This window comes from Thunnus maccoyii, chromosome 18, assembly GCF_910596095.1.
Source record: "Thunnus maccoyii chromosome 18, fThuMac1.1, whole genome shotgun sequence".
NCBI lineage: Eukaryota > Metazoa > Chordata > Actinopteri > Scombriformes > Scombridae > Thunnus > Thunnus maccoyii.
Window position 1 is genome coordinate 11,232,430 of NC_056550.1, and position 20,733 is coordinate 11,253,162.

General features: G+C 41.5%; 2 protein-coding genes across 3 annotated transcripts; one reads left to right on the plus strand and one right to left on the minus strand.

Annotated features, from left to right (window-relative positions):
- Positions 1-719: 719 nt before the first annotated feature.
- On the plus strand, positions 720-13,868 carry arhgdia (Rho GDP dissociation inhibitor (GDI) alpha). The gene is made up of 6 exons (XM_042392463.1): positions 720-827; positions 9,815-10,016; positions 11,213-11,296; positions 11,777-11,853; positions 11,964-12,027; positions 12,130-13,868. The coding sequence occupies exons 2-6, from the start codon at positions 9,821-9,823 to the stop codon at positions 12,330-12,332; spliced, it is 624 nt and encodes a 207-aa protein (XP_042248397.1). The 5' UTR covers positions 720-827; positions 9,815-9,820; the 3' UTR covers positions 12,333-13,868.
- Positions 13,869-14,382: 514 nt separating this feature from the next.
- Positions 14,383-20,518, minus strand: cdr2l (cerebellar degeneration-related protein 2-like). Of its 2 annotated transcripts, XM_042392462.1 has the most exons (6): positions 20,032-20,119; positions 19,029-19,136; positions 17,402-17,514; positions 17,169-17,317; positions 16,133-16,297; positions 14,383-15,789 (listed from the first exon to the last, which is right to left on the minus strand). In XM_042392462.1, the coding sequence occupies exons 3-6, from the start codon at positions 17,438-17,440 to the stop codon at positions 14,853-14,855; spliced, it is 1,290 nt and encodes a 429-aa protein (XP_042248396.1). In that variant the 5' UTR covers positions 17,441-17,514; positions 19,029-19,136; positions 20,032-20,119; the 3' UTR covers positions 14,383-14,852. The 2 variants fall into 2 exon arrangements, with proteins under 2 accessions (XP_042248396.1, XP_042248395.1); XM_042392461.1 differs by lacking the exon at positions 19,029-19,136 and having other exon boundaries at positions 20,032-20,518.
- Positions 20,519-20,733: the final 215 nt, after the last annotated feature.

Below are 20,733 nucleotides of genomic sequence, written 5' to 3' on the forward strand. Positions count from 1 at the left end.
TTGCAGCATGTTGCAGTGGGCCAATGTGCAGCTAATTTTTAATCATTTAATATATGTTAGGTAGTTTATAGCAATTAATCATACTTTGTAATAATTGTGTGCTTTGTGTGTAAAATCTTAATCTGCAAAGTTATAAAGTTATACTCCTGCCAGATAAATTAAGTATAAAGTAACATAAAATGGAAATTAAGTACTTCAATATTGCAGTGAAGTAAATACTTGAATAATTGTACTTCTCAGACCACTGATGATTGTCCCCTATGTGTATTTTAGAGCTGCAACGATTAGTCGATTAGCTGCAAACTATCAAATTTATTGGCAACTATTTTAATAATGGATTCATTGTTTTGAGTCATTTTTTTTAAACAAAAAGTCAAAATTTCCTGGATCCAACTTCTCAAATGTGAAAACCATTTCGGACATTTTTTGGACCAAACAACTAATTGGTTAATTGAGAAATTAATCAACAGATTAATTGATAATGAAGATAATCGTTAGCTGCCGCCCTTGTCTATTTGATGACACATTTTGGAAACATTCTGTCATATTTTGGAGCAGAGGGAATTATCATGAAGAGTATGTACTGGAACATAAAAACACAAATCTGTCCTTAAGTACCTACTTTTATTTATTTTTTTATTTATTTTGAAGGCGGCCCACCGGACGTTGTCTCCCCTGTTCGCGGGAGTTTTTTTTTTTGCTCAGAAAATCTCGCGTGAGTTTCGCAAGTCGTCCCTCCGGCTGCTCCAATCTAGCACCAACCCTTCACTTCAGTCCCTCTCACCACCGTTCACAGGAGCCTGTCCCAGCCCAGCAGCAGTATAACGGTAAGAGTAGACGAAACATTTGCCTAACTCTTTAAATAAATCGTTTTATATGGCTAGCACACACTTTCCCGAAGCTGTTGTGGCGTAGTTTTCAAGTTTCTTTGGTACTTCAGAAGGAAATATTAGCTAACTTAGCAACCGCACAAGCGTGAATTAAAGATAGGAGAAAATGTGTTAGTGAAGAGCAACTTCCTACAGTGAGGGCTGTGCCTTTTTTAAAATCTAAATTTATCTTATTTTTGCAGTATTAGTATCTCTAACTTTCTATCTACCAACTTATTGCCAAGTCATTATGAAGTTATCCGGCGGTAGTGAGGAGTAAAGAAGCAATCATTGGTTATTCATTTCCGGGAGTTGAGTCTGATCTGAGCTGCCAGCGTTGGGCGTTAGGTAACGAAAATGTCACCAAATGCATTCACTCTTAATACTAAAGTTAATGCATTGATTAGAGGGTCTAAAGTTTAATCAGACGAGTATTTTTTTGTCTTCTTTGAAATGGACGCGTCATGTGGTAGCTATAAGAGGAAAGAAATTGTGCCACTTCCTGGATCTCAACTGTCTTTTTCAATTTGAATTGGCCTGGAGGGCTCACACCTTGAGTCAGCCTCCATTTTGGGCTTTTGAAGGCTCTCCTCTTGTCAAGTATGCACAGCTCACATCTGCTGAAATCAAATGTGCTTCCAGTAACATAATCAAATTTATGTTATTCTGTGTTGATAGTTGAGCTGTGTGCTTGGCTGTTAAGTGATTTCTCAAATAGATCACCCAAACCTTTCCTTCCTGTTTCTGTGATAAATGGCCTGGAAGAGTCTATTTTTGTTTTTCTTCCTCTATTCTTCATAGAGACCTTTCCCGTAAATAAGTTGTTTTTTTTTTGTCATGGCCTTTTTATTTGCTTCCCCTTAGAATTTGCAGCCTTGCAACGGTGGGCCGGATGTCTCGTTTTGCAGTTTCTGTGGTTTGAGCTGGTTGAGCTTGAGTAGGCCTCAAGGAGGTGGAATTAATTAAATGATCAGCGTAAAACATTTTCACTGTAGGTATCAGCGTAAAACATTTTCACTGTAGGTATTTCCCTGGCTTCAGTATAATAAGCTTCAAACATGTCCAAACAGCTCAGAGCAAGAGAATGCAAGGGTTAAAGTCACAGGCGTGCACCGTAAAATATTTCACATAATGGTGTGAACTTAAATCAGATGCAAGTGAAGCTTTATATTATAAATTTTATTTTAAAAAGGACTGATGAGAACTAATTTGTTATTGTTTCATGTCTCTCTGTAAGAATCAAGACCATCTGTCTATGCGTTGTGCTTTTTTAGGACCATAACGTATCACATCAGTGGCCTCTGCTGTTGCAGCTCAGGGGAATCGATACAGGGTTGTAAGCCAGAGTTGACTAATAATGATAAGTGTTTTTTTTTTTTCTCACGTTGTGTGATCCTCTTCAGCCAGAACATAGTCTTCCTCAGCCTCAACAGCGGCCTTCACAAGTACATCCTCTCATACACGATGGGCTGCAATGCTGGGAAACGTTGAATGTCCTCATTGCTTATATATAATCATAAATTTGCTTTCATTTTTCACCCCTGATGTTTGTCTTTAAGCCTTCAGTTGGTTGGATTCTCATCTAACACGTTCGTAATGTCACTTTGTTGCTATCCTTTAAAAAAAAAAAAAAAAAGTTATACAGCTGAAATCCAGCATTGTGCAGAGTCCATCACTTCCACCGCGGCTGTTGCCCAGGGAGGCAGACTGAATCTGGGCATGTCGCTCAAACTCCCCGTTGAGCAGGGGAATAAGCCCTGACCTTTCATCTGGCACCTTGGCTGTCCCATTCACTCGCAGCTTCCTGCTGCTGCACGCAGGGATTTCTCACTGGCTATTTTTAAAGCTTCCTATTTGTTCTGGTTCTTTCCTGGGATAGAATCGTATTTTGTCTCTTTTTCTCTCAGAGCCACATCTCTCTGTTGCTCATTTTCTTTTCATCAGATTAGTTTTCTCTACTGATTTAACCATTTCTGTGTCAGACATCCTGCAAATGTTATCTCGGTCGTGAAAAAGGCTGTTATCTGCTTGATCTCCAGCAGATAGCTTTTCACTTAATCGATTAACACGAGCTTGCTACATCTCTTCTAGCCAGTTCCTTCTCTTACTTTCATCTCGCTGCTTTTTTTTTTTCTCTCTCCTCGCCTCCTTCTGTATTTCTGTTGAGGCTGGTGTTCCTCTGCATTGCAACAGATCTGCCAAGAGCTCATGGTGCAACACTTCCTCAAATTGTTAGCACTATTTCCTCAACTTACTGAGACCCAGCATGATTTTATCTACTGACAATAATACCATCCCTTTGCATTTATGTCATTAAAGCATTGTTAAAAATGATTAGGTTGGTGAAGCCTCACAGGTAGAACATTAAGACGAGTTGTACTTCAGCTTTGCAGTGTGTGTGTGTGTGGTTTAGCACTCTAAAGGATATGAATCATCATGCTCTCACCCAAAAAAGGAAGTTTGCAGTAATTTCTTGACAGACAAAAAGGCCCAGTGATGCCTGACACGCAGAGCAGCCTCACTTGCTGCAGTGTTCTTACTATATCATAAAATATAACAGCTCATTTAACGGGGGTCTATATTAACCTTACAGTTTGTAATGCCCTCGTTAAGTCTCTTTTATATTGCTGATAATAGTGACAGTCTCTGCATTGTGTTGTGATGATGATAGTGGACTAACGGCTGATGGTTAGTAATGTTAGTTGACTCCAACGAAGACACCCAGGCAGCTCCGATGTCGATTCAATGATGAATATTTATTGCTTTCAAGCACTTCGGGATCTGGGGGATACAAGCCCGGTCTCAGTAAAACTATTTAATATAAATAAAATCATAATCAAAGGAAACTTACAATACTAATAATGATTTCTGTGATGAAGCTTAATAACCGTTAAATAACAAATTACAGGGCCAACGGTCTAACCTTGACCAGGATCAAAGACAACCTACTATATTACAAATTACATAAAAGACACTGTTGATACAGATGAATCAGTTCACATAGATAATCGCTCTGATTGTCAATACAGTTATAATTAGTAATAAAGTCTCTCTCAGATCAGCTATACATTAATATTTACAGGTTTCCATTTAATAGTCACACACTCACCTGGGGGATACAAGCCCGGTCTGACTTGTTCCCTCGGTAAATATGAAATATAAGATAACAGCATAAAAATATGGAAATAACACAGATATCTACACCTTACAACTATTAAATAAGGATAAAATTACTGACAAAATTATATTCTATATTAAAAGATTTTGCTATTAGACATAGTGACCATTTAAAGCTCATATGATGTATTGAATGTAACATGCAAGAGGCATATGTTACACTTAGCAGTATCCAGATACACAATGTACAGGTGTTTTTTATCCACTCTGGTAACTGCTAACTTTGAATAATCAGCACTGATGTAATGGTGCAAGATAAAAAAAGAAATAGCTACTAGATTTGCTTCGCATGCAAGAGTTGGTGACGCTGGTTTGCATCAAATTATATTCAAGCTTTGCATGAAAAAATAGTTTTACTAAAGGACGATTCAAAATGCTTCGGATGGATAGGCGTACAAAACTAAACGCGAGTGGATGCGTTTGCTGCATTGGCACACAGCTGAAGGATGTACTGATTACAACAGTGCCAGTTTCATTGGAAGTGTTGCAGAATCATTTATTTAAAATAGCCTGTGGAGGGTCAATGGGACCAAATAATGTTATGAGTCTCTCAAATGTACAGAAAAGGGCAGAGAAACCGTGTGGAGAAGAGGGACTGATGTAAAGGTCTCTGGCAGACCGAGTGTTGCCAGAGAGAGAGACGTCTAATGGAGATCAGAGAGGATCAAAGAAGCCATAGATCTGTGACTGGCATCTTCAGCGTACAGATGAAACCAAAAGCTAAATGTCACTTAACAAAGGTTGCCAATGCTCAGCCACTTTATTAAAGTAACATCCATGTCCTGTTGTTGTGTATGTATGCTGTGTTCCTAGTAATGGTTGTTCAGCATATTAATCGTCAACTTCCACTTCTTGATTTATAAAGCTGGCTGCTACTTTTCTATGATGCGGGTGCGCACAGTTTGTGTGATTATGATACAACTGTTTATCTCTTGTAAGAATGGAAGCTGTATACTTTGTAGAGCTGTGGCTGAGCAGAGAGCTACATTCAAGGTTTCTAGTTTACCAACGTAACAAAGAAACTAGGCTACTTGTTGCTCTTGCTTTACCCTTTGCCCCTTTCTTGTTGTTCCTCTCTTGTACTATCAACTCTATGATGAACAGATATAGACACAGCAGCGGTTAAGAGTTCATGAAGCAGCAGTCATACAAGAAGATGTAAGTCTACATCTTTGTATTCTTCAGCATTTTTTAAACTGTTCAGGCAACAATGACTAAATTAAATATTATCATATTTTTACCTAGTTCTTAAATATTGAATGTGAAATGATAATTTTGGAGATGATTGTTGGTGCTTTCAGAAGATCTTTACAAACTTAAAAACTCTTTAGAAACTTAAGCTTATTAGAAATAGTTTCTCCATTATTATTATCCCCCAGTGAATGCTGGAATCTCTTGAATAATGCTTATGAAAGACCAGATGTGATGCCAGAGATGTATAATTTTCCACAAATGACAAATGATAATTAAATTAATTTCTCAAAAGACAATAAAGACAAATAATTGGCTAAAGATGACGTAATCAACAGAGATCCTCCTTCTGACCAATTAGTCAGTTAATCAGCTGAGGGGGGGGGGGGGGCAGTTTTATTGATATTCACTATTTCATTTTACAAAGATGGAAAACAGAGTCAGAATATTGCATCGGTTAAATGTAGCACAGCCTAAAAGATCAGGATAACATTTAAACTCTATCACTGTAGTATGATAACCAAAAATCTCGTTTCCTGTCAGAACATAAGTGTTGTATTGATGTAACATTTAGGTGTCTTCAATGGAACAGTAACACCCCGCCCCCCCCACACACACACACACACACACAACCCCACTACAGTTCATAAAGCCTTTATTATCCTAAGAGGGACCTTGTCCTCGTTGAGCTCACTGATCAATTATCTTCAGTAACTTCTCAATGACACTAATGACTCCTGTCAGGAAAATCCTCTTGATGCACCACCAGTGACACCCCCAAACACTTTCCTCTCCTGTCCCCGAATGCCTCATTAGCCATAATCCCACTTTCTTTAATCTTACTGATCAGCGGTGTTGCTAAGGAACCGAAGGGCCTAATCTCAAGCCTCAGCTGCTCCCAAGCCCCAATGTGTTTTTAAAACTGTACCACTTAGTCTACTCAAGCAAACAGATGATCCTCCTGTAGGAGAGGAGTTACATGCAAGACTGTGCAGGTTAAGGTTAGGACACTGAGGTGGAGAAGGTTCAACATAACATCCAGTCTTTGTTTGAGTGATCCCATGACCTCTGTGTTGTCTCCCAGCAGGCACTGGGGCTGAACAATGACGGGGCCTTTTTCTGTCAGTTCAGTATGTAGCTGGTTAGCCTAAGCCCGCATTGTTTGTGCAGAGTCAACCAGCAAGAATGTGTATCATTATGAAGGTGGTGATGACAATATTGTTAGACTTAATCCGTTTTACTGAGTGCATGAGCTTTTAATTTGCTGACTCAGCAATGTCATAGGTTGTTAAAAACAGCAATGTTTGCATTTATGCATGGTTGCTACATGCAAACATTGCATAACATGAGTTTTCTGCAGACCCGGCCGGTGCACGTTATGGTAAATGTGTTGCTAGTCACTGTTAAAAGTACTGGGTCATGCACACTAAGTAATGAGGTGATTTCATTATGAAAAGGACACTCAGCATTCAGCATGTATCAATACAGTATTTATGACCACGCACTAAATTATTCATAAAATGCACTGTAGTTTTACAACTTTTTGTAACATCTCAACAAGAAATCTGTTCATCTAAATTACTCAGTGTTACTGTTACCCACTCGACAAGCCGGGTATCTTTTTTGAAAGATACCAAAACAATCCTTTTTTGATACCTTACTTTTAGGAATATAAACATCTTCAAGATTGCTAGAGCTGAACGACTAATCGATTAGCTGATCGACAACTATTTTGATAATTGGATAATTGCTTTAGTCATTTTTCTACTTCTCTTGTTTGGTTCATGCTTCTCAAAAGTGATGATTTGATGTTTTTCTTTGTCATATATGACAGTGAATTGAATATCTTCAATGTTTTGGACTGTTAGTCAGACAAAACAAGCAAATTCAAGATGTTACTGTGGCCAAAAAATACATTTTCACTATTTTTTTAAACATTTCAAAGATTAAACAATTAATCAACAAGTTGTGTGAGGAATTTTTTAAGAGCACTTGGATCGTAGCTCACACTAGTCTGCACTTGAACATGTACAAAATGAGAAACTCCGAATAAGTCAACAAAAATAGGAATTTGAGGTTTGTTGCCAACTTTCGGTACTGATATTGAAAATTGAGATTTGACACTCATCCCCCATACTCTAAATGTCATCCGGCTACGTGCTGTTTGTCTTTTTATGTGTGTATTTGTCAGTAAGCACTGAGCGCAGCAGCACATCTGCCTTGCGATATGTTACCCAGCACTCTTCCTCATCAGTGGCAGTTTGGTGCTCTGCAGTCATGGTGCAGCTTTCGGTAGGACAGAGCTCGATGAGCAGAGCAGAGCAGAGTAAAGGAAGTGAGAAAAACAACCTGTTCTGTGATACTTGAAGAATGATATGACGGCATTGCTGTGTTATCTGTTCCTGTTTTCCTGTGTCTCTCTCTCTGCAACAAGAAACCTCTCACTCATTCGCTCCAACTAGAAACACTCACTCACAGCTGACAAGCCAGAGCGCACTATAGGCAGAAAAGGAATTTGTGCTTTTATGGGAGGCACAGAGGCCCCGATTGGAAAAAACTATGCTGTGTTCTCAGTTCCTGCTTGGCTAATACCCAGCTGTATACAGCAGACACAATAGAGCAGAGAAGAGGGCTACACAGAGTGATGAACCAGTTTTTGTGTCGTTGCATTGGGTTTCTGATTGCAGTAGTGTGATTTATTGTGGTTGATAAGATTGTAAACAGTTCTCTTTTTTTTTACTGAGTGTCCACCTGTGTTCAGCAGGTTTTCTGGAGTGTCATCAGTTGTGATTGGTGGTTTTCTCATGTGTTTGCATTTGTTTGATTTGTTAGCTCACCTACTTTGATAAGTAGCGAACTTTGACGCCCACATTAGCACTGGTTTGCAGCGATAAACTAAACCGACAGGTAATGAATATGAAAGGTTTGCTTGTGGTATATTTTAGTTTAATTAGAGTTAAATGGAGAAGCAGCATGTGTGTCATCTTGACATGTATGGTCATTTATAATCTTCCTCTTTCATTTTAGGGTAGTTGGTTCTTCTGCACACAGATCTGACCACATCATCCACATTTCAGCATTGTTTTGTTTCTGTAAAGGCCTTTTAACACAAATTGTTCGAGGGTAATGTTTTCTTTTTCATAATGCGAAATAATCGTCAGTTTGAGAGTGCGGCTTCTTGCTTACTTGAACTCTTTGAAATACAGGAAGTAGGGTTCTTTCAAAATGCGAATGTCGAAAACATCTAGGACGAGAGGTTTGCGGGCGTAGCTGCCTGTTTAAATGAGAGGAATGGTTTGTCAGTGGCAAAAAAATTAAATGGTTAAAGTAAACGTGACCCCACAGACACTGCATTTCGCCTCACTAAGTAGTATCAGAACTCCTACGCAAACATTCATGGCTGCGCTGATTTTTGCCTTCATCAGCAAAGTAGATTAAAAACTATATATATCGACTGTAAGCACATACTAGATTAACTGAGCTGCTATGAAGACAACTCAAACACTATTTGACCAGTGTGTGTTATGAGAGTGCCCAGCTGTCTCTTGGCTGTTGCAGGTGTTGATGAGCTTTGTACAGGCTTTGCCCAGCATATGTGCAACAGATGTTATTAATAGATACCTCCTTTTTGTCCACAGTGTGTTACGAGCAATTGTTGAGTTTTTTTGCAGCGTCCTCCAAGCACCTCTTTGTTGTTTAAAAAAAAAAAAAAAAGAAAAGAAAAGAAAACGAAGATGATCTCCTCATTGTTCTCTTCCCTGCTCAAAATCAGCGCCCTCTTCCTCTAATCAGAAGTGACTGGTGTTACTGCTGCTTTTCTGCTCTGTCCCACCGCTGAGGTCTGTGAAGAGAAGAGATAAGTGAGGGAGAAGGCTGGAGCTCAGATAATCATCTTTTAGACCACCCGGACTCTCTGCATGTTACCTCTGTGGCCTCAGAGAAACTGGCTCCCTAGCCAAAGTAGACGTCATGTGTCCTGGCACTTATCTGTGCTAGTTTATAATGTTTGCGTGCCCACATGGATAAGCACACACTTGGGTTAAGGTGTTTTTAAAAAGGGAGAAAAGCATAATAAAACCGCCTTGTCTTTTGCCAAAAAATAATAATCCACATAAACTTTGTTGCAAACAGTTTATTTCACCAGGCACTGTTTTGTTTTCAAGTACGCTCGCCAACTGTCACAATATGGTCTGTGAATTGTTATTTTGTTTCACATTTTCGCAAAACAAATAACATTATTCTTCACTCCAGTGTAGAGCTATACAATATCTCCAAACTTGAGGAAATCACACTGAAAATATCAGGATATTAGATGGCAAATAAACAGTGAGAGGAAATCCGTGTTTCTACATGAACTCTCCCCCAGACTTCCACAGTCTCAGGTCAAAGTTCACTACGGTTTCCCCTTGAATATGTAATCCGTAATAATCATCCAGCGGCTGGATGTCTAATAATCAAGCGCTGGAGTAAAAAGGGAAATGGTCTTCCGTCTGGCCTCCCGCCATCAGTCTTTATTAGTTTATTTTTTCCTGTCATCTAACACGTCTCCTCTCTTGTCGCTCCTTCGCTGTGATTAGCACACCATGGCAGAGCAGGAACCTACACCAGAGCAGCTGGCAGCGATTGCCGCAGCGAACGAAGAGAGCGACAATCCGGTCAACTACAAACCTCCTGCCCAGAAGAGCTTACAGGAGATCCAGGAGCTGGACAAAGACGACGAGAGCCTGCGCAAGTACAAGGAGGCGCTACTGGGGAAAGCTGCTGCTGTTGTGCCTGCAGGTAAGTGATCCCTGAAGTGTAACTCTCATCATCTAACAGAACAACTGTGAACATCATTATAACAACACTCAGAATGAGATTTATACATTTTGATTCGTGTGTGTGAGTGTCCAGAACATCCTTGGCGAAAGCCGGTTAAGCTGCTGTTCTGTGTGTTTCCTCTACCAGTAGTGCTGGGTGTCAAACCTCAGTTATTTGTTGTGAAAACAGTCCAGTTGACGTAGTCAGAGTAAAACTGTTCAGCAGCAGAGTTGACATCATAACAGATTCGTCTTTACTTGATCACATGTCTGATTTAAGTCAGATTTTTGTTGATATTATAATTAAATTTTAATTAGGCAAGCAGTTGGCAGACTTGTCAGACATCTGTTTGCAGATAACAGATGGATTTGAGTAGTACGACCTTTGTAATAATACTCTCAGCAAAGTAACACGTTGAAAAAAGTACCGTTTTGATATCTTATATATTGGTTCTGATATATAAAGTCCTGAACAGAAAGTTGCTTTTGCCATAAATCATTTTACTGGATGATGTGATATACTTGACGGTTCTATTATCCAACCACTTTAATATAATTATTTAATATAATATATAAAATAATATCTAGAAGAATTATAGAATTTGAATCGGTAAACATAGAAGCGGATCCTGACACCCACATTGAGGTATTTCAGAGCCGGGAAAGAGGTCTGACCACTACCTGGAGTTGATCTCAGCTGCGCTATTAATAACCATGTAAGTCTACGAGCTTCACATGGAGCTCTGTAGACTGTTTTGTTAGTTGTCAGGCTGTTTCTAAGTTGCTAATGTAACACTCTCAGTTAAACACGGCAGAAGAGGAAGTTTCAAATAGTTTTATTCAGACAGAAAGAAAAGACCAGGGCAAAGAGGAGGACACAACCAGAGCGATATCTGTAACGGGGTTACATCCTGCTGCTGATAGTAACCATTGTTAAAATGTCATTTTTATCATTCTGAAGTGTCTTATTGTTACAATTAAAACTTAAATGTATAATGAAGTTTGCAGTTACACAATGTGTATCTTAAAAACCATCTTTAATTACATAAATAAATAGAATCACTTATCAAACTACCTGCTAATCAAATAAGTTCTGTGACTGACCATAAAATCTGATTATCTCATCGGTAAACTGCTATAAATTGATTATCTTGTTGTCATAATTCTCTGTCTTAGATCCCGCTGCCCCCAACATCCAGGTGACACGAATGACTCTGGTATGTGAGACGGCGCCAAACCCTCTGATCCTTGACCTGCAGGGTGAGTAGAGCAGACATGGCAGACTGGTCCGTGCAAGGCTGCAATCTGGACAAAACTCAACAGCAGATTTTGAAAGCCCACATAGAGCAGGCATATTTTGGCTCATAGGAACATTAATTATGAACAGTAATTACTCCCATCTTTGTTTGCAAATACAGACCAAATGTCCTGCTGGGTCATTAGTCGGGTAATTAGTAATGACATGATTCCCTTGTAAATGGGTTAATGAGCCATTTCCTGATGGCACTCGTGCCCTCCCTTGGTGGTCATCCTGATCTACAGCTGTGCTCTCTTGAAGCAGTGTGCCACCTGGTGGTCAGTATGTTTACTACACGGTGCTGAAAATCTAAATACAAGCTTCACTCCGCTCTTGAGAACCATGACATCCTGATTAGTTTATTAATCCTGAGTGTATTTGTGTAAGACTGGGTCAAATGTTTGGATGTTATTTTTATACTTTGTTGCTTTTTCCTCCACCAGGAGATCTGGATGCCTTCAAGAAGAACCCATTTGTGCTGAAGGAGGGAGTCGAGTACAGGATAAAGATCAACTTCAAGGTGAGAGTCTGGTGTTTGTCTGGGCTGTTGGCAGGGAGATGTTACTGCAGCTGCACTGAGCAATCTTTGTCATGAGAGTTCAGCGGGATGATGCATGTTGTCTTTTGCAGGTCAACAAGGATATTGTGTCAGGTCTGAAGTACATCCAGCAAACATTCAGGAAAGGAGTAAAGGGTAAGAGAACATATTTAACATCTGGTCTTCCAGTAATTCTGCTGGCGCAAAACACATTCTTACAGCCTCTTTTTTTCCCCTCCCACTCACTCTGATGTCTAGTTGACAAATCAGACTACATGGTCGGCAGCTACGGGCCCAGACCGGATGAGGAGTACGAGTTCCTCACCACCATGGAGGAGGCGCCCAAAGGGATGCTGGCCCGCGGCACCTACAACATCAAATCCAAGTTCACCGACGACGACAAACACGATCACCTCTCCTGGGAGTGGAGCCTCACTATCAAGAAAGACTGGAAAGACTGATTTCCCCCTCGCCATCCTCCATCATTATCTCTCTCTGCTTTGTCCCTCTTTTTTTCTTTTTCTTGCTGTCTTTTTTTTTTTTTTTTTTTTTTTTTTTTTGGATCCGATTCTGGATTATGTGTTGATTTAAGCTTTTGCTCTCTCCGTCCATCGACGCCCCTTCCCCACGCTCTTATAGTTTCCTTTTATAATTCCCATCACTTTACCATTCCTCCCCATCTTAACGCTTCATTTGTTTGCACCCGCCCTTTCTGTTAAGTATTAAATCATTAGAAGTGGAGAAAGCAAACAATGTGCACAATCCAGATTTTGTGGTAAGAATTTGTTTATAAAGTAAAAAAACAAGAAAATATATATTAAAAAAAAACAACAACAACAAAAAAAAACATCACTGCTCTTGGAAAAGTGATGAAATATGTGATTCCCTCTGCTCTTTAGCGCTTTCTTTTCTCACCTCTTTTCACTCTTCTTTATTATTCATCGATTGTTTTGTACGACTACCATGATCTGCCTTGGAAAGGGTTGTATAGGAAGCAGTAGTGCTGTATGTACGGGGGCCACTGTACGGTCATTGAGCAATCTTTGCTGGACACAACTCTCAGACACAGCCCTCCTAAAGCCTTTGAGCAGATTATTTGTACCAGGGTCTTGGTAAATTATTTGGAATTTAGGCCAGATCTTTTTTTTTTTCAAATCGTTTATCGCCCTACAGAGTCTGCTGAGAGAACCGAGGGTTAAACAAAATTACCTCTGACCCCTTGTGACCCCTTGCTCTAGGTGCAGCTGTTCCTCTCCTGATCAGGGTATTTTGGCAGTTTTTTTTGTTTTTTTTTAGCAGCCATGTGGCCTTAACAAAAAACCTTATAGTTGGAGGAAGAAATAGACAAACCTAGTTGAGCCATTTGCCTTCATATTATATTTGCCAGACCATCATGTGAGCCTGTTTTTAACTACTTGTAACACATCAATAGAGAATCAGGAATAAGGACTTAAAACACCTTTTATTTCAGGTTGATGATTTGTAAAAGCACTTGTCTGATGATGTTAAATTCACTTTTTTTTTCTTTTTTTTTTTAGATCATTCACAACAACACTTAGGGTTTTGTATCATCTGATGTTACCATAGTTCCTTCCTGAATTGAAATCAAGGGCTGTTAAAACCGCTCACCTCGTATTACTCAAGTTTAGGATTACCGTTGCTGACTGTGCCTCCGGTCTCTTACAACTACATGCTGCTCCCGCTGACTCGGCAGCGCTCTGCGCTCGCCGTCAGCGAGGTGAAAATGTTGTCTGTAATTGACTTCTGAACCAGTGTAGAGACATCAGTCCCCAACCAGACACCGACGGTTAACACATCCTGCCATATTTTTTTTGTACACTCCATAAAATGTGAATGAAGCCTCCAGAGCTTCATTCAGCTCGCACATGTCATGGACTGATGTTTCCTCTATAGGTTGGGTTTGACTCAATGTGTGCTACTTGTATTACCCTCAGTTTACTGATCTCCTGTGTTCACATTAAAGTGTTCAGACTGGGCCTGCATGTGTGCGTGTGGTGTTTGTTTTTTATTCAGAGTTTTCTGCTTCCACCCGTTCAAGGTTTTGAATTGTTGCCTCCCTGAGCACCAAAAAAAGAACATGGTCAATATGTTTCTTATTTTAATTAACAGAAAACTTCAACAACTTTGACAATGTGATAGCACAGTGTAGAACAGAGTATATTGTCATAGAAATCCCTGCGGCACAGATGCAGCTCATTAAGCCCTCTGTAGCTTGTAATGCATGCTGGGAAAAAAAACAAAACAAAAAAAACACCACAGAGGTGTCTCCGTCTCCTTCGCCAGATCTAATAAACAAAACCCCATCTAACACTTATGCACAATACACTTTGGCAGCCGTCTTGAAGGATTTGCACCATCCAACAAATTGAAAATACACACACACGCACACACACACAGAGTCTACAAATCATTTCTTTCTGTTGCTTTTTTAAAGTACCTCAAGCTGGTCAAAAAAGCTTGTACGATTTAGTTTCTACCTGCTTTTAAAAACCAAATTAGCACATTGTGTTTAATAGATACATGCTTCAAATGCCATTCGGTAATAAGTTCCAGAGTGCAAGAGCGTTGTTTCTTTTCATTTTATATTAATTACTTAGTTTAATCAGTTTTCTATAAATTAAAAAAATGGCAATAGTAGTAAATCCTTCTTCATCAGAACATCTCAATAACAAACACATACTAGATTGTCCAAAGACAGAAACAAAACCTTTCGTTCTTAGTATTTGTCAGAAAAAGGCATCTCGTTCACTCACACTTATTTACCACGTCAACAATCTTTCAGCCCTGTAGTGAAATATAACATTTGGCAGCTTCAAATGAATCACCCGACTGCATTAAGTCACGAGTGACTAATCGTTAAACAAGAAGAACTGAGAGGTAAATTAAGATAAAAGAGTCAGCGTCCTGTGTAATGACTGTTTTCAGTGCATGTAGTATCAGTAGCTGTCATAATGAGCGGCTCATTTGTTCGACTTCCTGCCCTTGGTGGAGTTCATGTCACTCTTGGTCTTCTGCAAGCGGGAGAAGATCTCTTTGAACAGCGCCTTGTACTCGGGCGTGTTCTGGCTGAGCCGTTTGTCCACCTGCTCCACTTGCCTGCTGATCCCCTCCAGGGCTTCCGGGGTGGAGGGAGTTTGAGGGGGCGTGGGAGGAGCGGCGACTGCACCCGATGTCGAAGGCCCTGCGCAGACCATGCTGTACTCTTTCATGGAGGGGTCCCTGGAGACGGGCCGCGAAGTCTGCACCCCGGCGTGGCACAGGCTCTCCTCGTGACGCCGGCACTTCCCCAGCAGCTCCTCGTACTTCTCCAGCAAGGCGTGGTACTGCTCGTCCACCTCCCTCAGGATGGACATGCCACGTTTGCGAGTGCCATTGGCGTGGAGGGTGTAAGTGACCTGACGCCTGCCTGAGGCATCCCGGGCGGAGATGGCGTTCAGAGCTGTATCACTGCAGCTTTTCCTCACTGGGCCTCCCTGCTGCCCCGAGCCCCCCGCCTCCCCAGCACCTCCATCACCTCCGCCCTCCAGCCCCACGCCCTCGTCTGGGGTGTCTGTCTCAGGGCCGTTGCTGAGCAGCGTCTCCAGGCCGTCTTCCATGCCCCCAATCAGACACACCCTGGACTTCCTCAGCTGCTGCATCTCATGGAGCTCAGCTTCCAGCTCCTGAACTCTCAGCTGGCAGCCCTCCGCTCCTAACAGACGCTGTTCCAGACGCTCAAACTCATGCAGCACAGCAGCACACTCCCGCTCAGCGCCCTCCCTCTTGGACCGCTCTGTGGCCATGGCCGAGCGCAGGGACATGACGATGTCTCTCAAGCGGTCGTTCTCCTCATCCATTGGCTGTCTCTCAGCCAGGTCCACGCTACCTGGGTTGGCCAACAGGAAACCATCCTCATACCTGAAAAAAATAGAGTTACAGCACTAAGTGAGCTGGATTTTAGGCAGATTTCAATAAATAATTTACAACTGCAATCATCCAACATGGGCATTGATTCTAGGTGTTACAAAGCCCATATTAAGCCATGAGATTATACTAATGACTGCAGTCTAATCATTTCATTTTCATCAACCAATTAGGTTTTCTGTTGAATCATTAGCCCAACAGTAACATATGCAACCAGAGTTAGCAGCATACTAATCTATGCTAACACGATAAAATGACAAGAAAACATCTGATCTGAGTGTTGAAGTATCTTGGGGGTGACTTTCCCACTACCAGTAATCTCCTGACAGTTAGTGACCTTGGCGCAGTGCAGAGCTCTTTTAGGCAGGGGAAGGAGTGGACGGTCTTGCGTCGTTCCTTCCTCTCCCGGCGGACCCTCAGCTCCTCCAGAGTTCGCAGCTCCTCCACCCGAGTTGTCAGACTGTCCACTTGACTCTGCAAGGTCTCCATGGTGCCGGTCAGTCTACGCAAACACACACACACACAAATGTTTGTTCAGTGCCTGTTACGTCATTAACAAGGTGATTATTTCTTTATTTCCTCAGCATACCATTCTCCTAAATCTACACTGAGTCATTAACAACTAAGAAACTTGACTGGGCATATTTAGACAGAACAAAAGCTGCCATTGAAAACCATTTTTAGCCTTATTTGTAAAGAACTTTGATCCCTGATTATGATTATGACATTTCTACACAGAACACAAGTGTTACCAGTTCTTTCAAGTTTGCTCAGGTGGGAGTGGCGGCCTATCGACATGCTATAATTTGAAGGATAAGTTTGACATTGTCTGTGTATCCAAAGCCTGATATATCTTATTCCTCTGCACCATAAAGTTACATTGTTCTAAAAAAAATTTTAAAAACACATCAAGCCATATCGTTGCACTGGGTGACATGTTCCTTCATTACCATAAACATGTCACTGTTTTTGCAGATTTAGCTTTGTTTCTTTCTGCCGTAAAAACTCACTAGAGCACCAAATGTGTATTACTCCGCCGCTGAATATGAAAATAGTCCCCCAACAAATGCACCATTTACTCCCGTTTGAGAAATGTTTGCTAAAAACTACAATGCCCAGCTGTTTTAGGAAATTATTTAGTCTCTTCTTTTTTTAAAAATTGAACTCTGTATTTATGACCTGTTTATATGAGAGTCACAGACAAGGTAGGTAAATCAGAAAGTATTGAGAGACAGAGAAACGAACTGTTGGTTTTAATCCTTATTCATGGAGTTTGTTTACAGTTAAAAAAAATACAGAGCATCCAGCCTTTACTTTATAGAAGTGTGAAGAAAAAAATGATAATGATAAAGCTAACACCGGCTGTGGATCACCTGTCGATTTTCTGCTGCGAGGCCTTGCTCTCCAGCACCAGTTTCTCATTGGTGATCTCCAGCTCTCTGGCGGTCACATCCAGCTGCTCATACACCTTCGCGTGCTGCTCGTTCATCTCCCTCAACATTTCCAACTGCTTGGACAGGTACTGCAAGGGAAAATAGTTCAAGTTCCAACAGACGTGTATAAAATCTGTTTACATTGCACATTGTACAAGCAGGGGCATGCATACCTCTATCTCTTGCACTTGCTCCTCATTGTTGATGTACATTTGTTGAAGGGAGTCCTCCAGCTCTTTGTTGCGCTCCAGCAGAGTTTTGCCGAGCTCCGCTGCCAAGTGCAGGTCTGACGGGAGCCAAGAAAGACGGACAAAGATAAACAACAGAAAGTGGTGATGTTATTGAGAAGGATCTGGACAAGTGCCTTTGAGAGAATTCACAAGACTAAAACTTGTGAATTCTCATCAAATTAACATGAGATGTGAAAGCGAGAAAATCCAGCGCTTCATACAACCCTAAAGCTTTCAAAAATCCTGATTTTTTCCCCAGCCTCTTTCTCTTTGAAGAGGAGTTCATGAAAGCCAAGACAAGACAGAACAATGACACAACCAACACTTTAAAGAAGAGCTACAAGTCTCTACCCATGAGAACAACACGTTTAAAGAAAATGAAACTCCAATACATTCAGTCTGCTTGAACAGTCACATTGATACAAACCTGGAGTCATCTGACAGTTGCTGATATTTTACAACACAGCTTGAAATGCATATTATTCATCTCCTCTGGTGAGAAAAAAAAAACACTCAGCTGGACTGAGTGGGAGGGAGGAGAATCCTGCTGGCTTTGCATACTTTTTAGCCCATAACAACATAACACTGGAGGAATGGAAGAAACAGAGAGACACTTAATATCCATCACTGGACATAAATGCAGCACAGTGTAGGACGAGAGCAAAAAACAGGAACACACACACACATCGTCGGAGGTATAAAGAATGTTTTACTGTTGCGACATTTTTATGTATGCATGAACTGAACAGCGCAGAAATCTCCCTTTTTTATCTAATACATATAGTGAGCCTCTGTTGCTACATTTGCCTCTAGTGCTGCAGGGGGAGGCTGTAATTTCCTCCTCTAACGATGCAATACTGATAACAGGACACCGGCCTGAACCGCTGAGTAATAATGAGCCAAGTGAGAGTGTATTTGAGGCATAGCGAGCCTTCACCCTTCATCACAGTTTCTGCTCCTTGGGGCTTACATGTACAGAGTCTTAGTTATGTAATTTGAGAAATGTGCACAAGGATGAGACAAGCGAGAGGCCGCGTAGAGGAAAATAACTATCAAAAGTCTCCTAAAAACACTAAAGTACTGTACTGGTTGACCTGATCTTAAGCTGCAGTTACAGCAGTTGTGTACATTTGCTCTGCTGCATCTCCGCGATGCTCTCTGATGTGTGAATGTCACGCCATCTGCCTGGACGCACTTCATATGTTTGTCAGATCATAACGAGACACAGGGGTCACCAAATAGCAGAGCAGGCAAGCGGAGAAGTTGCGTAACAGCATCGTTCAGTTTCTGGGGCAAAATCATGCAAGACTGTGAGCGCAAACGCAGGATGACGTTTGTTTGCGGCGGCGGCGGCGACAGCACCGACGGTAATTATTATGCCTCCGTTCTGACCCTAAAACCTGGAATTCTCTGATCCCGACTAAGGAGGTCTCGTCTGGGGCTCCCTAATCAGATCAACCCAGGGGCTTAATGGCTTCAAGCCGGATGCTGAATAACTCTTAGATGAGATACAACACACATAAATACTGTACACACACACACACAGACATACACACACAGCAGAATCCACCTGCTTCTCTTCTCTCTGACTATGTACAGTGTGATGATGAGACATAAAGCTGCTTTGGCTCTCTGGGTCAGCAGGTAATCAGGAGATGGGGTGATGCTGAGGCCGGCGCTGCACAGAGAGAGACACTCTGCATTACTGTGAGATGCACTGGTCAGTGAAAGTGCATCCATTTAAGTCATTACTGAGATCACATGTTCACAAACAAACCACTGATAGATTTTCCGCCTTTCGCTTTTCGTTTTCATTTAAAGCCACGGGCCTGACTGCTGGCCCGCTTCACTGAGAAAAGCACTCACAAAAATCAATCACCACCCATTTCTGCTTTAGCCAATTGTACAGACAAACAGCTGGACATGGAGGCTGATGTCTTGGCTCATGTTGAGTCCTTTCTTTGTTCAAAAACAGTCTCAAAAATCCAGGAAATGTTGTGTATCTTCTCCTAAAAGAATGGCTTGCTTGTTTTTTTTTTTTTTCTCACAACAGATACATTATGTCACCACCTCCACATAGATTACCAGTGCTTTCACATGTCCCAAAACAGCAGCAGAGTGAATATAGAGTGTTTGATGATTTTTTTTTTTTTTTTTTTTAGAAAAAGGAGCGAAACCTCCAGAGGAAAAGGAGAACAGTGCTGCAAAGGAAGAAAGGAAGGAGATGAAACATAGGTAACATCCACTCAGTCAGACAGCACTGCTATTCTGGGAAACACCACTGACAAGATCAAAATAATTGGCAGAGGAGGAGAGCAGAGATGAAGGGCAGGCAGCTGCAGTGGATAGATGCAGAGACACAGAGACACGAGTGTTGTCATAGTGTGTGCGCTCGTGCATGAAATGTGTTTGACAATGGATGCAACCTTCTCCTTCCCATCCCACCCCCCTCCATCCATCTATTTATCCCAAAAATCCAAGCCAGGGAGCCAGTGACAAGCAGGGGATAGGGGCCAGTGTTACATCGTATGATCACTCCTCTCAAACCATGAGCAACACAAATGATGCCTCACCTTGCTCCAGGTCGCGCTGATCGTACCAAGGCTCCTCTTCCTCCGTGACAAACTCCTCCATCCTGCCTGCTCGGAGCATCGATGCTGCTGAACTTCACCGGCGATGTTATCTGCTAATTCACCGATGGCTCGCCCGGAAGTGACAACAAACAACAACGGCTCTGCCTCTCCAAGTGTGTAACCCTTTGAGGCAAATTAAAGAGGAAATCTCGGCTGCGCACCTGTCCGCCTGAAGCATTTACAGATATGAACTAAAACCACGTCCGAGCGTGTGGACCTGCAGACCTGCTGTTGTGGAGGTACACAGGCTGGACATGGGCTGTGTGACAACGCCACAGTGTTTCTTCGGTTTGTCTCATCAGTCTTTGATGTGCAGCAGGGCCTCGATGCTGCTGCTGCTGCTGCTGCTGTTGCGTTCAAGTGCTGTCAGAGGAAAAGCGACTTGCACGTGATGGACCGTACAAAAGATGTTGGGTGGGGAATTGAAACGTGTGTGTCTGTGTTATCATGTCTAGGGCTGCAACTGACGATTATTTTCTCGATTAATCAATTAGTTGTTTGATCTATAAAATGTCAGAAAATGGTGAAAAAATGTCAATCACCGGCCGGTCCAAGATGCAACGTACAATGTCTTGTTTTGTCCCATCCAACGGTAAACAAACCAAATATATTCCGTTTACTCTCATGGAGGATTAAAGAAAC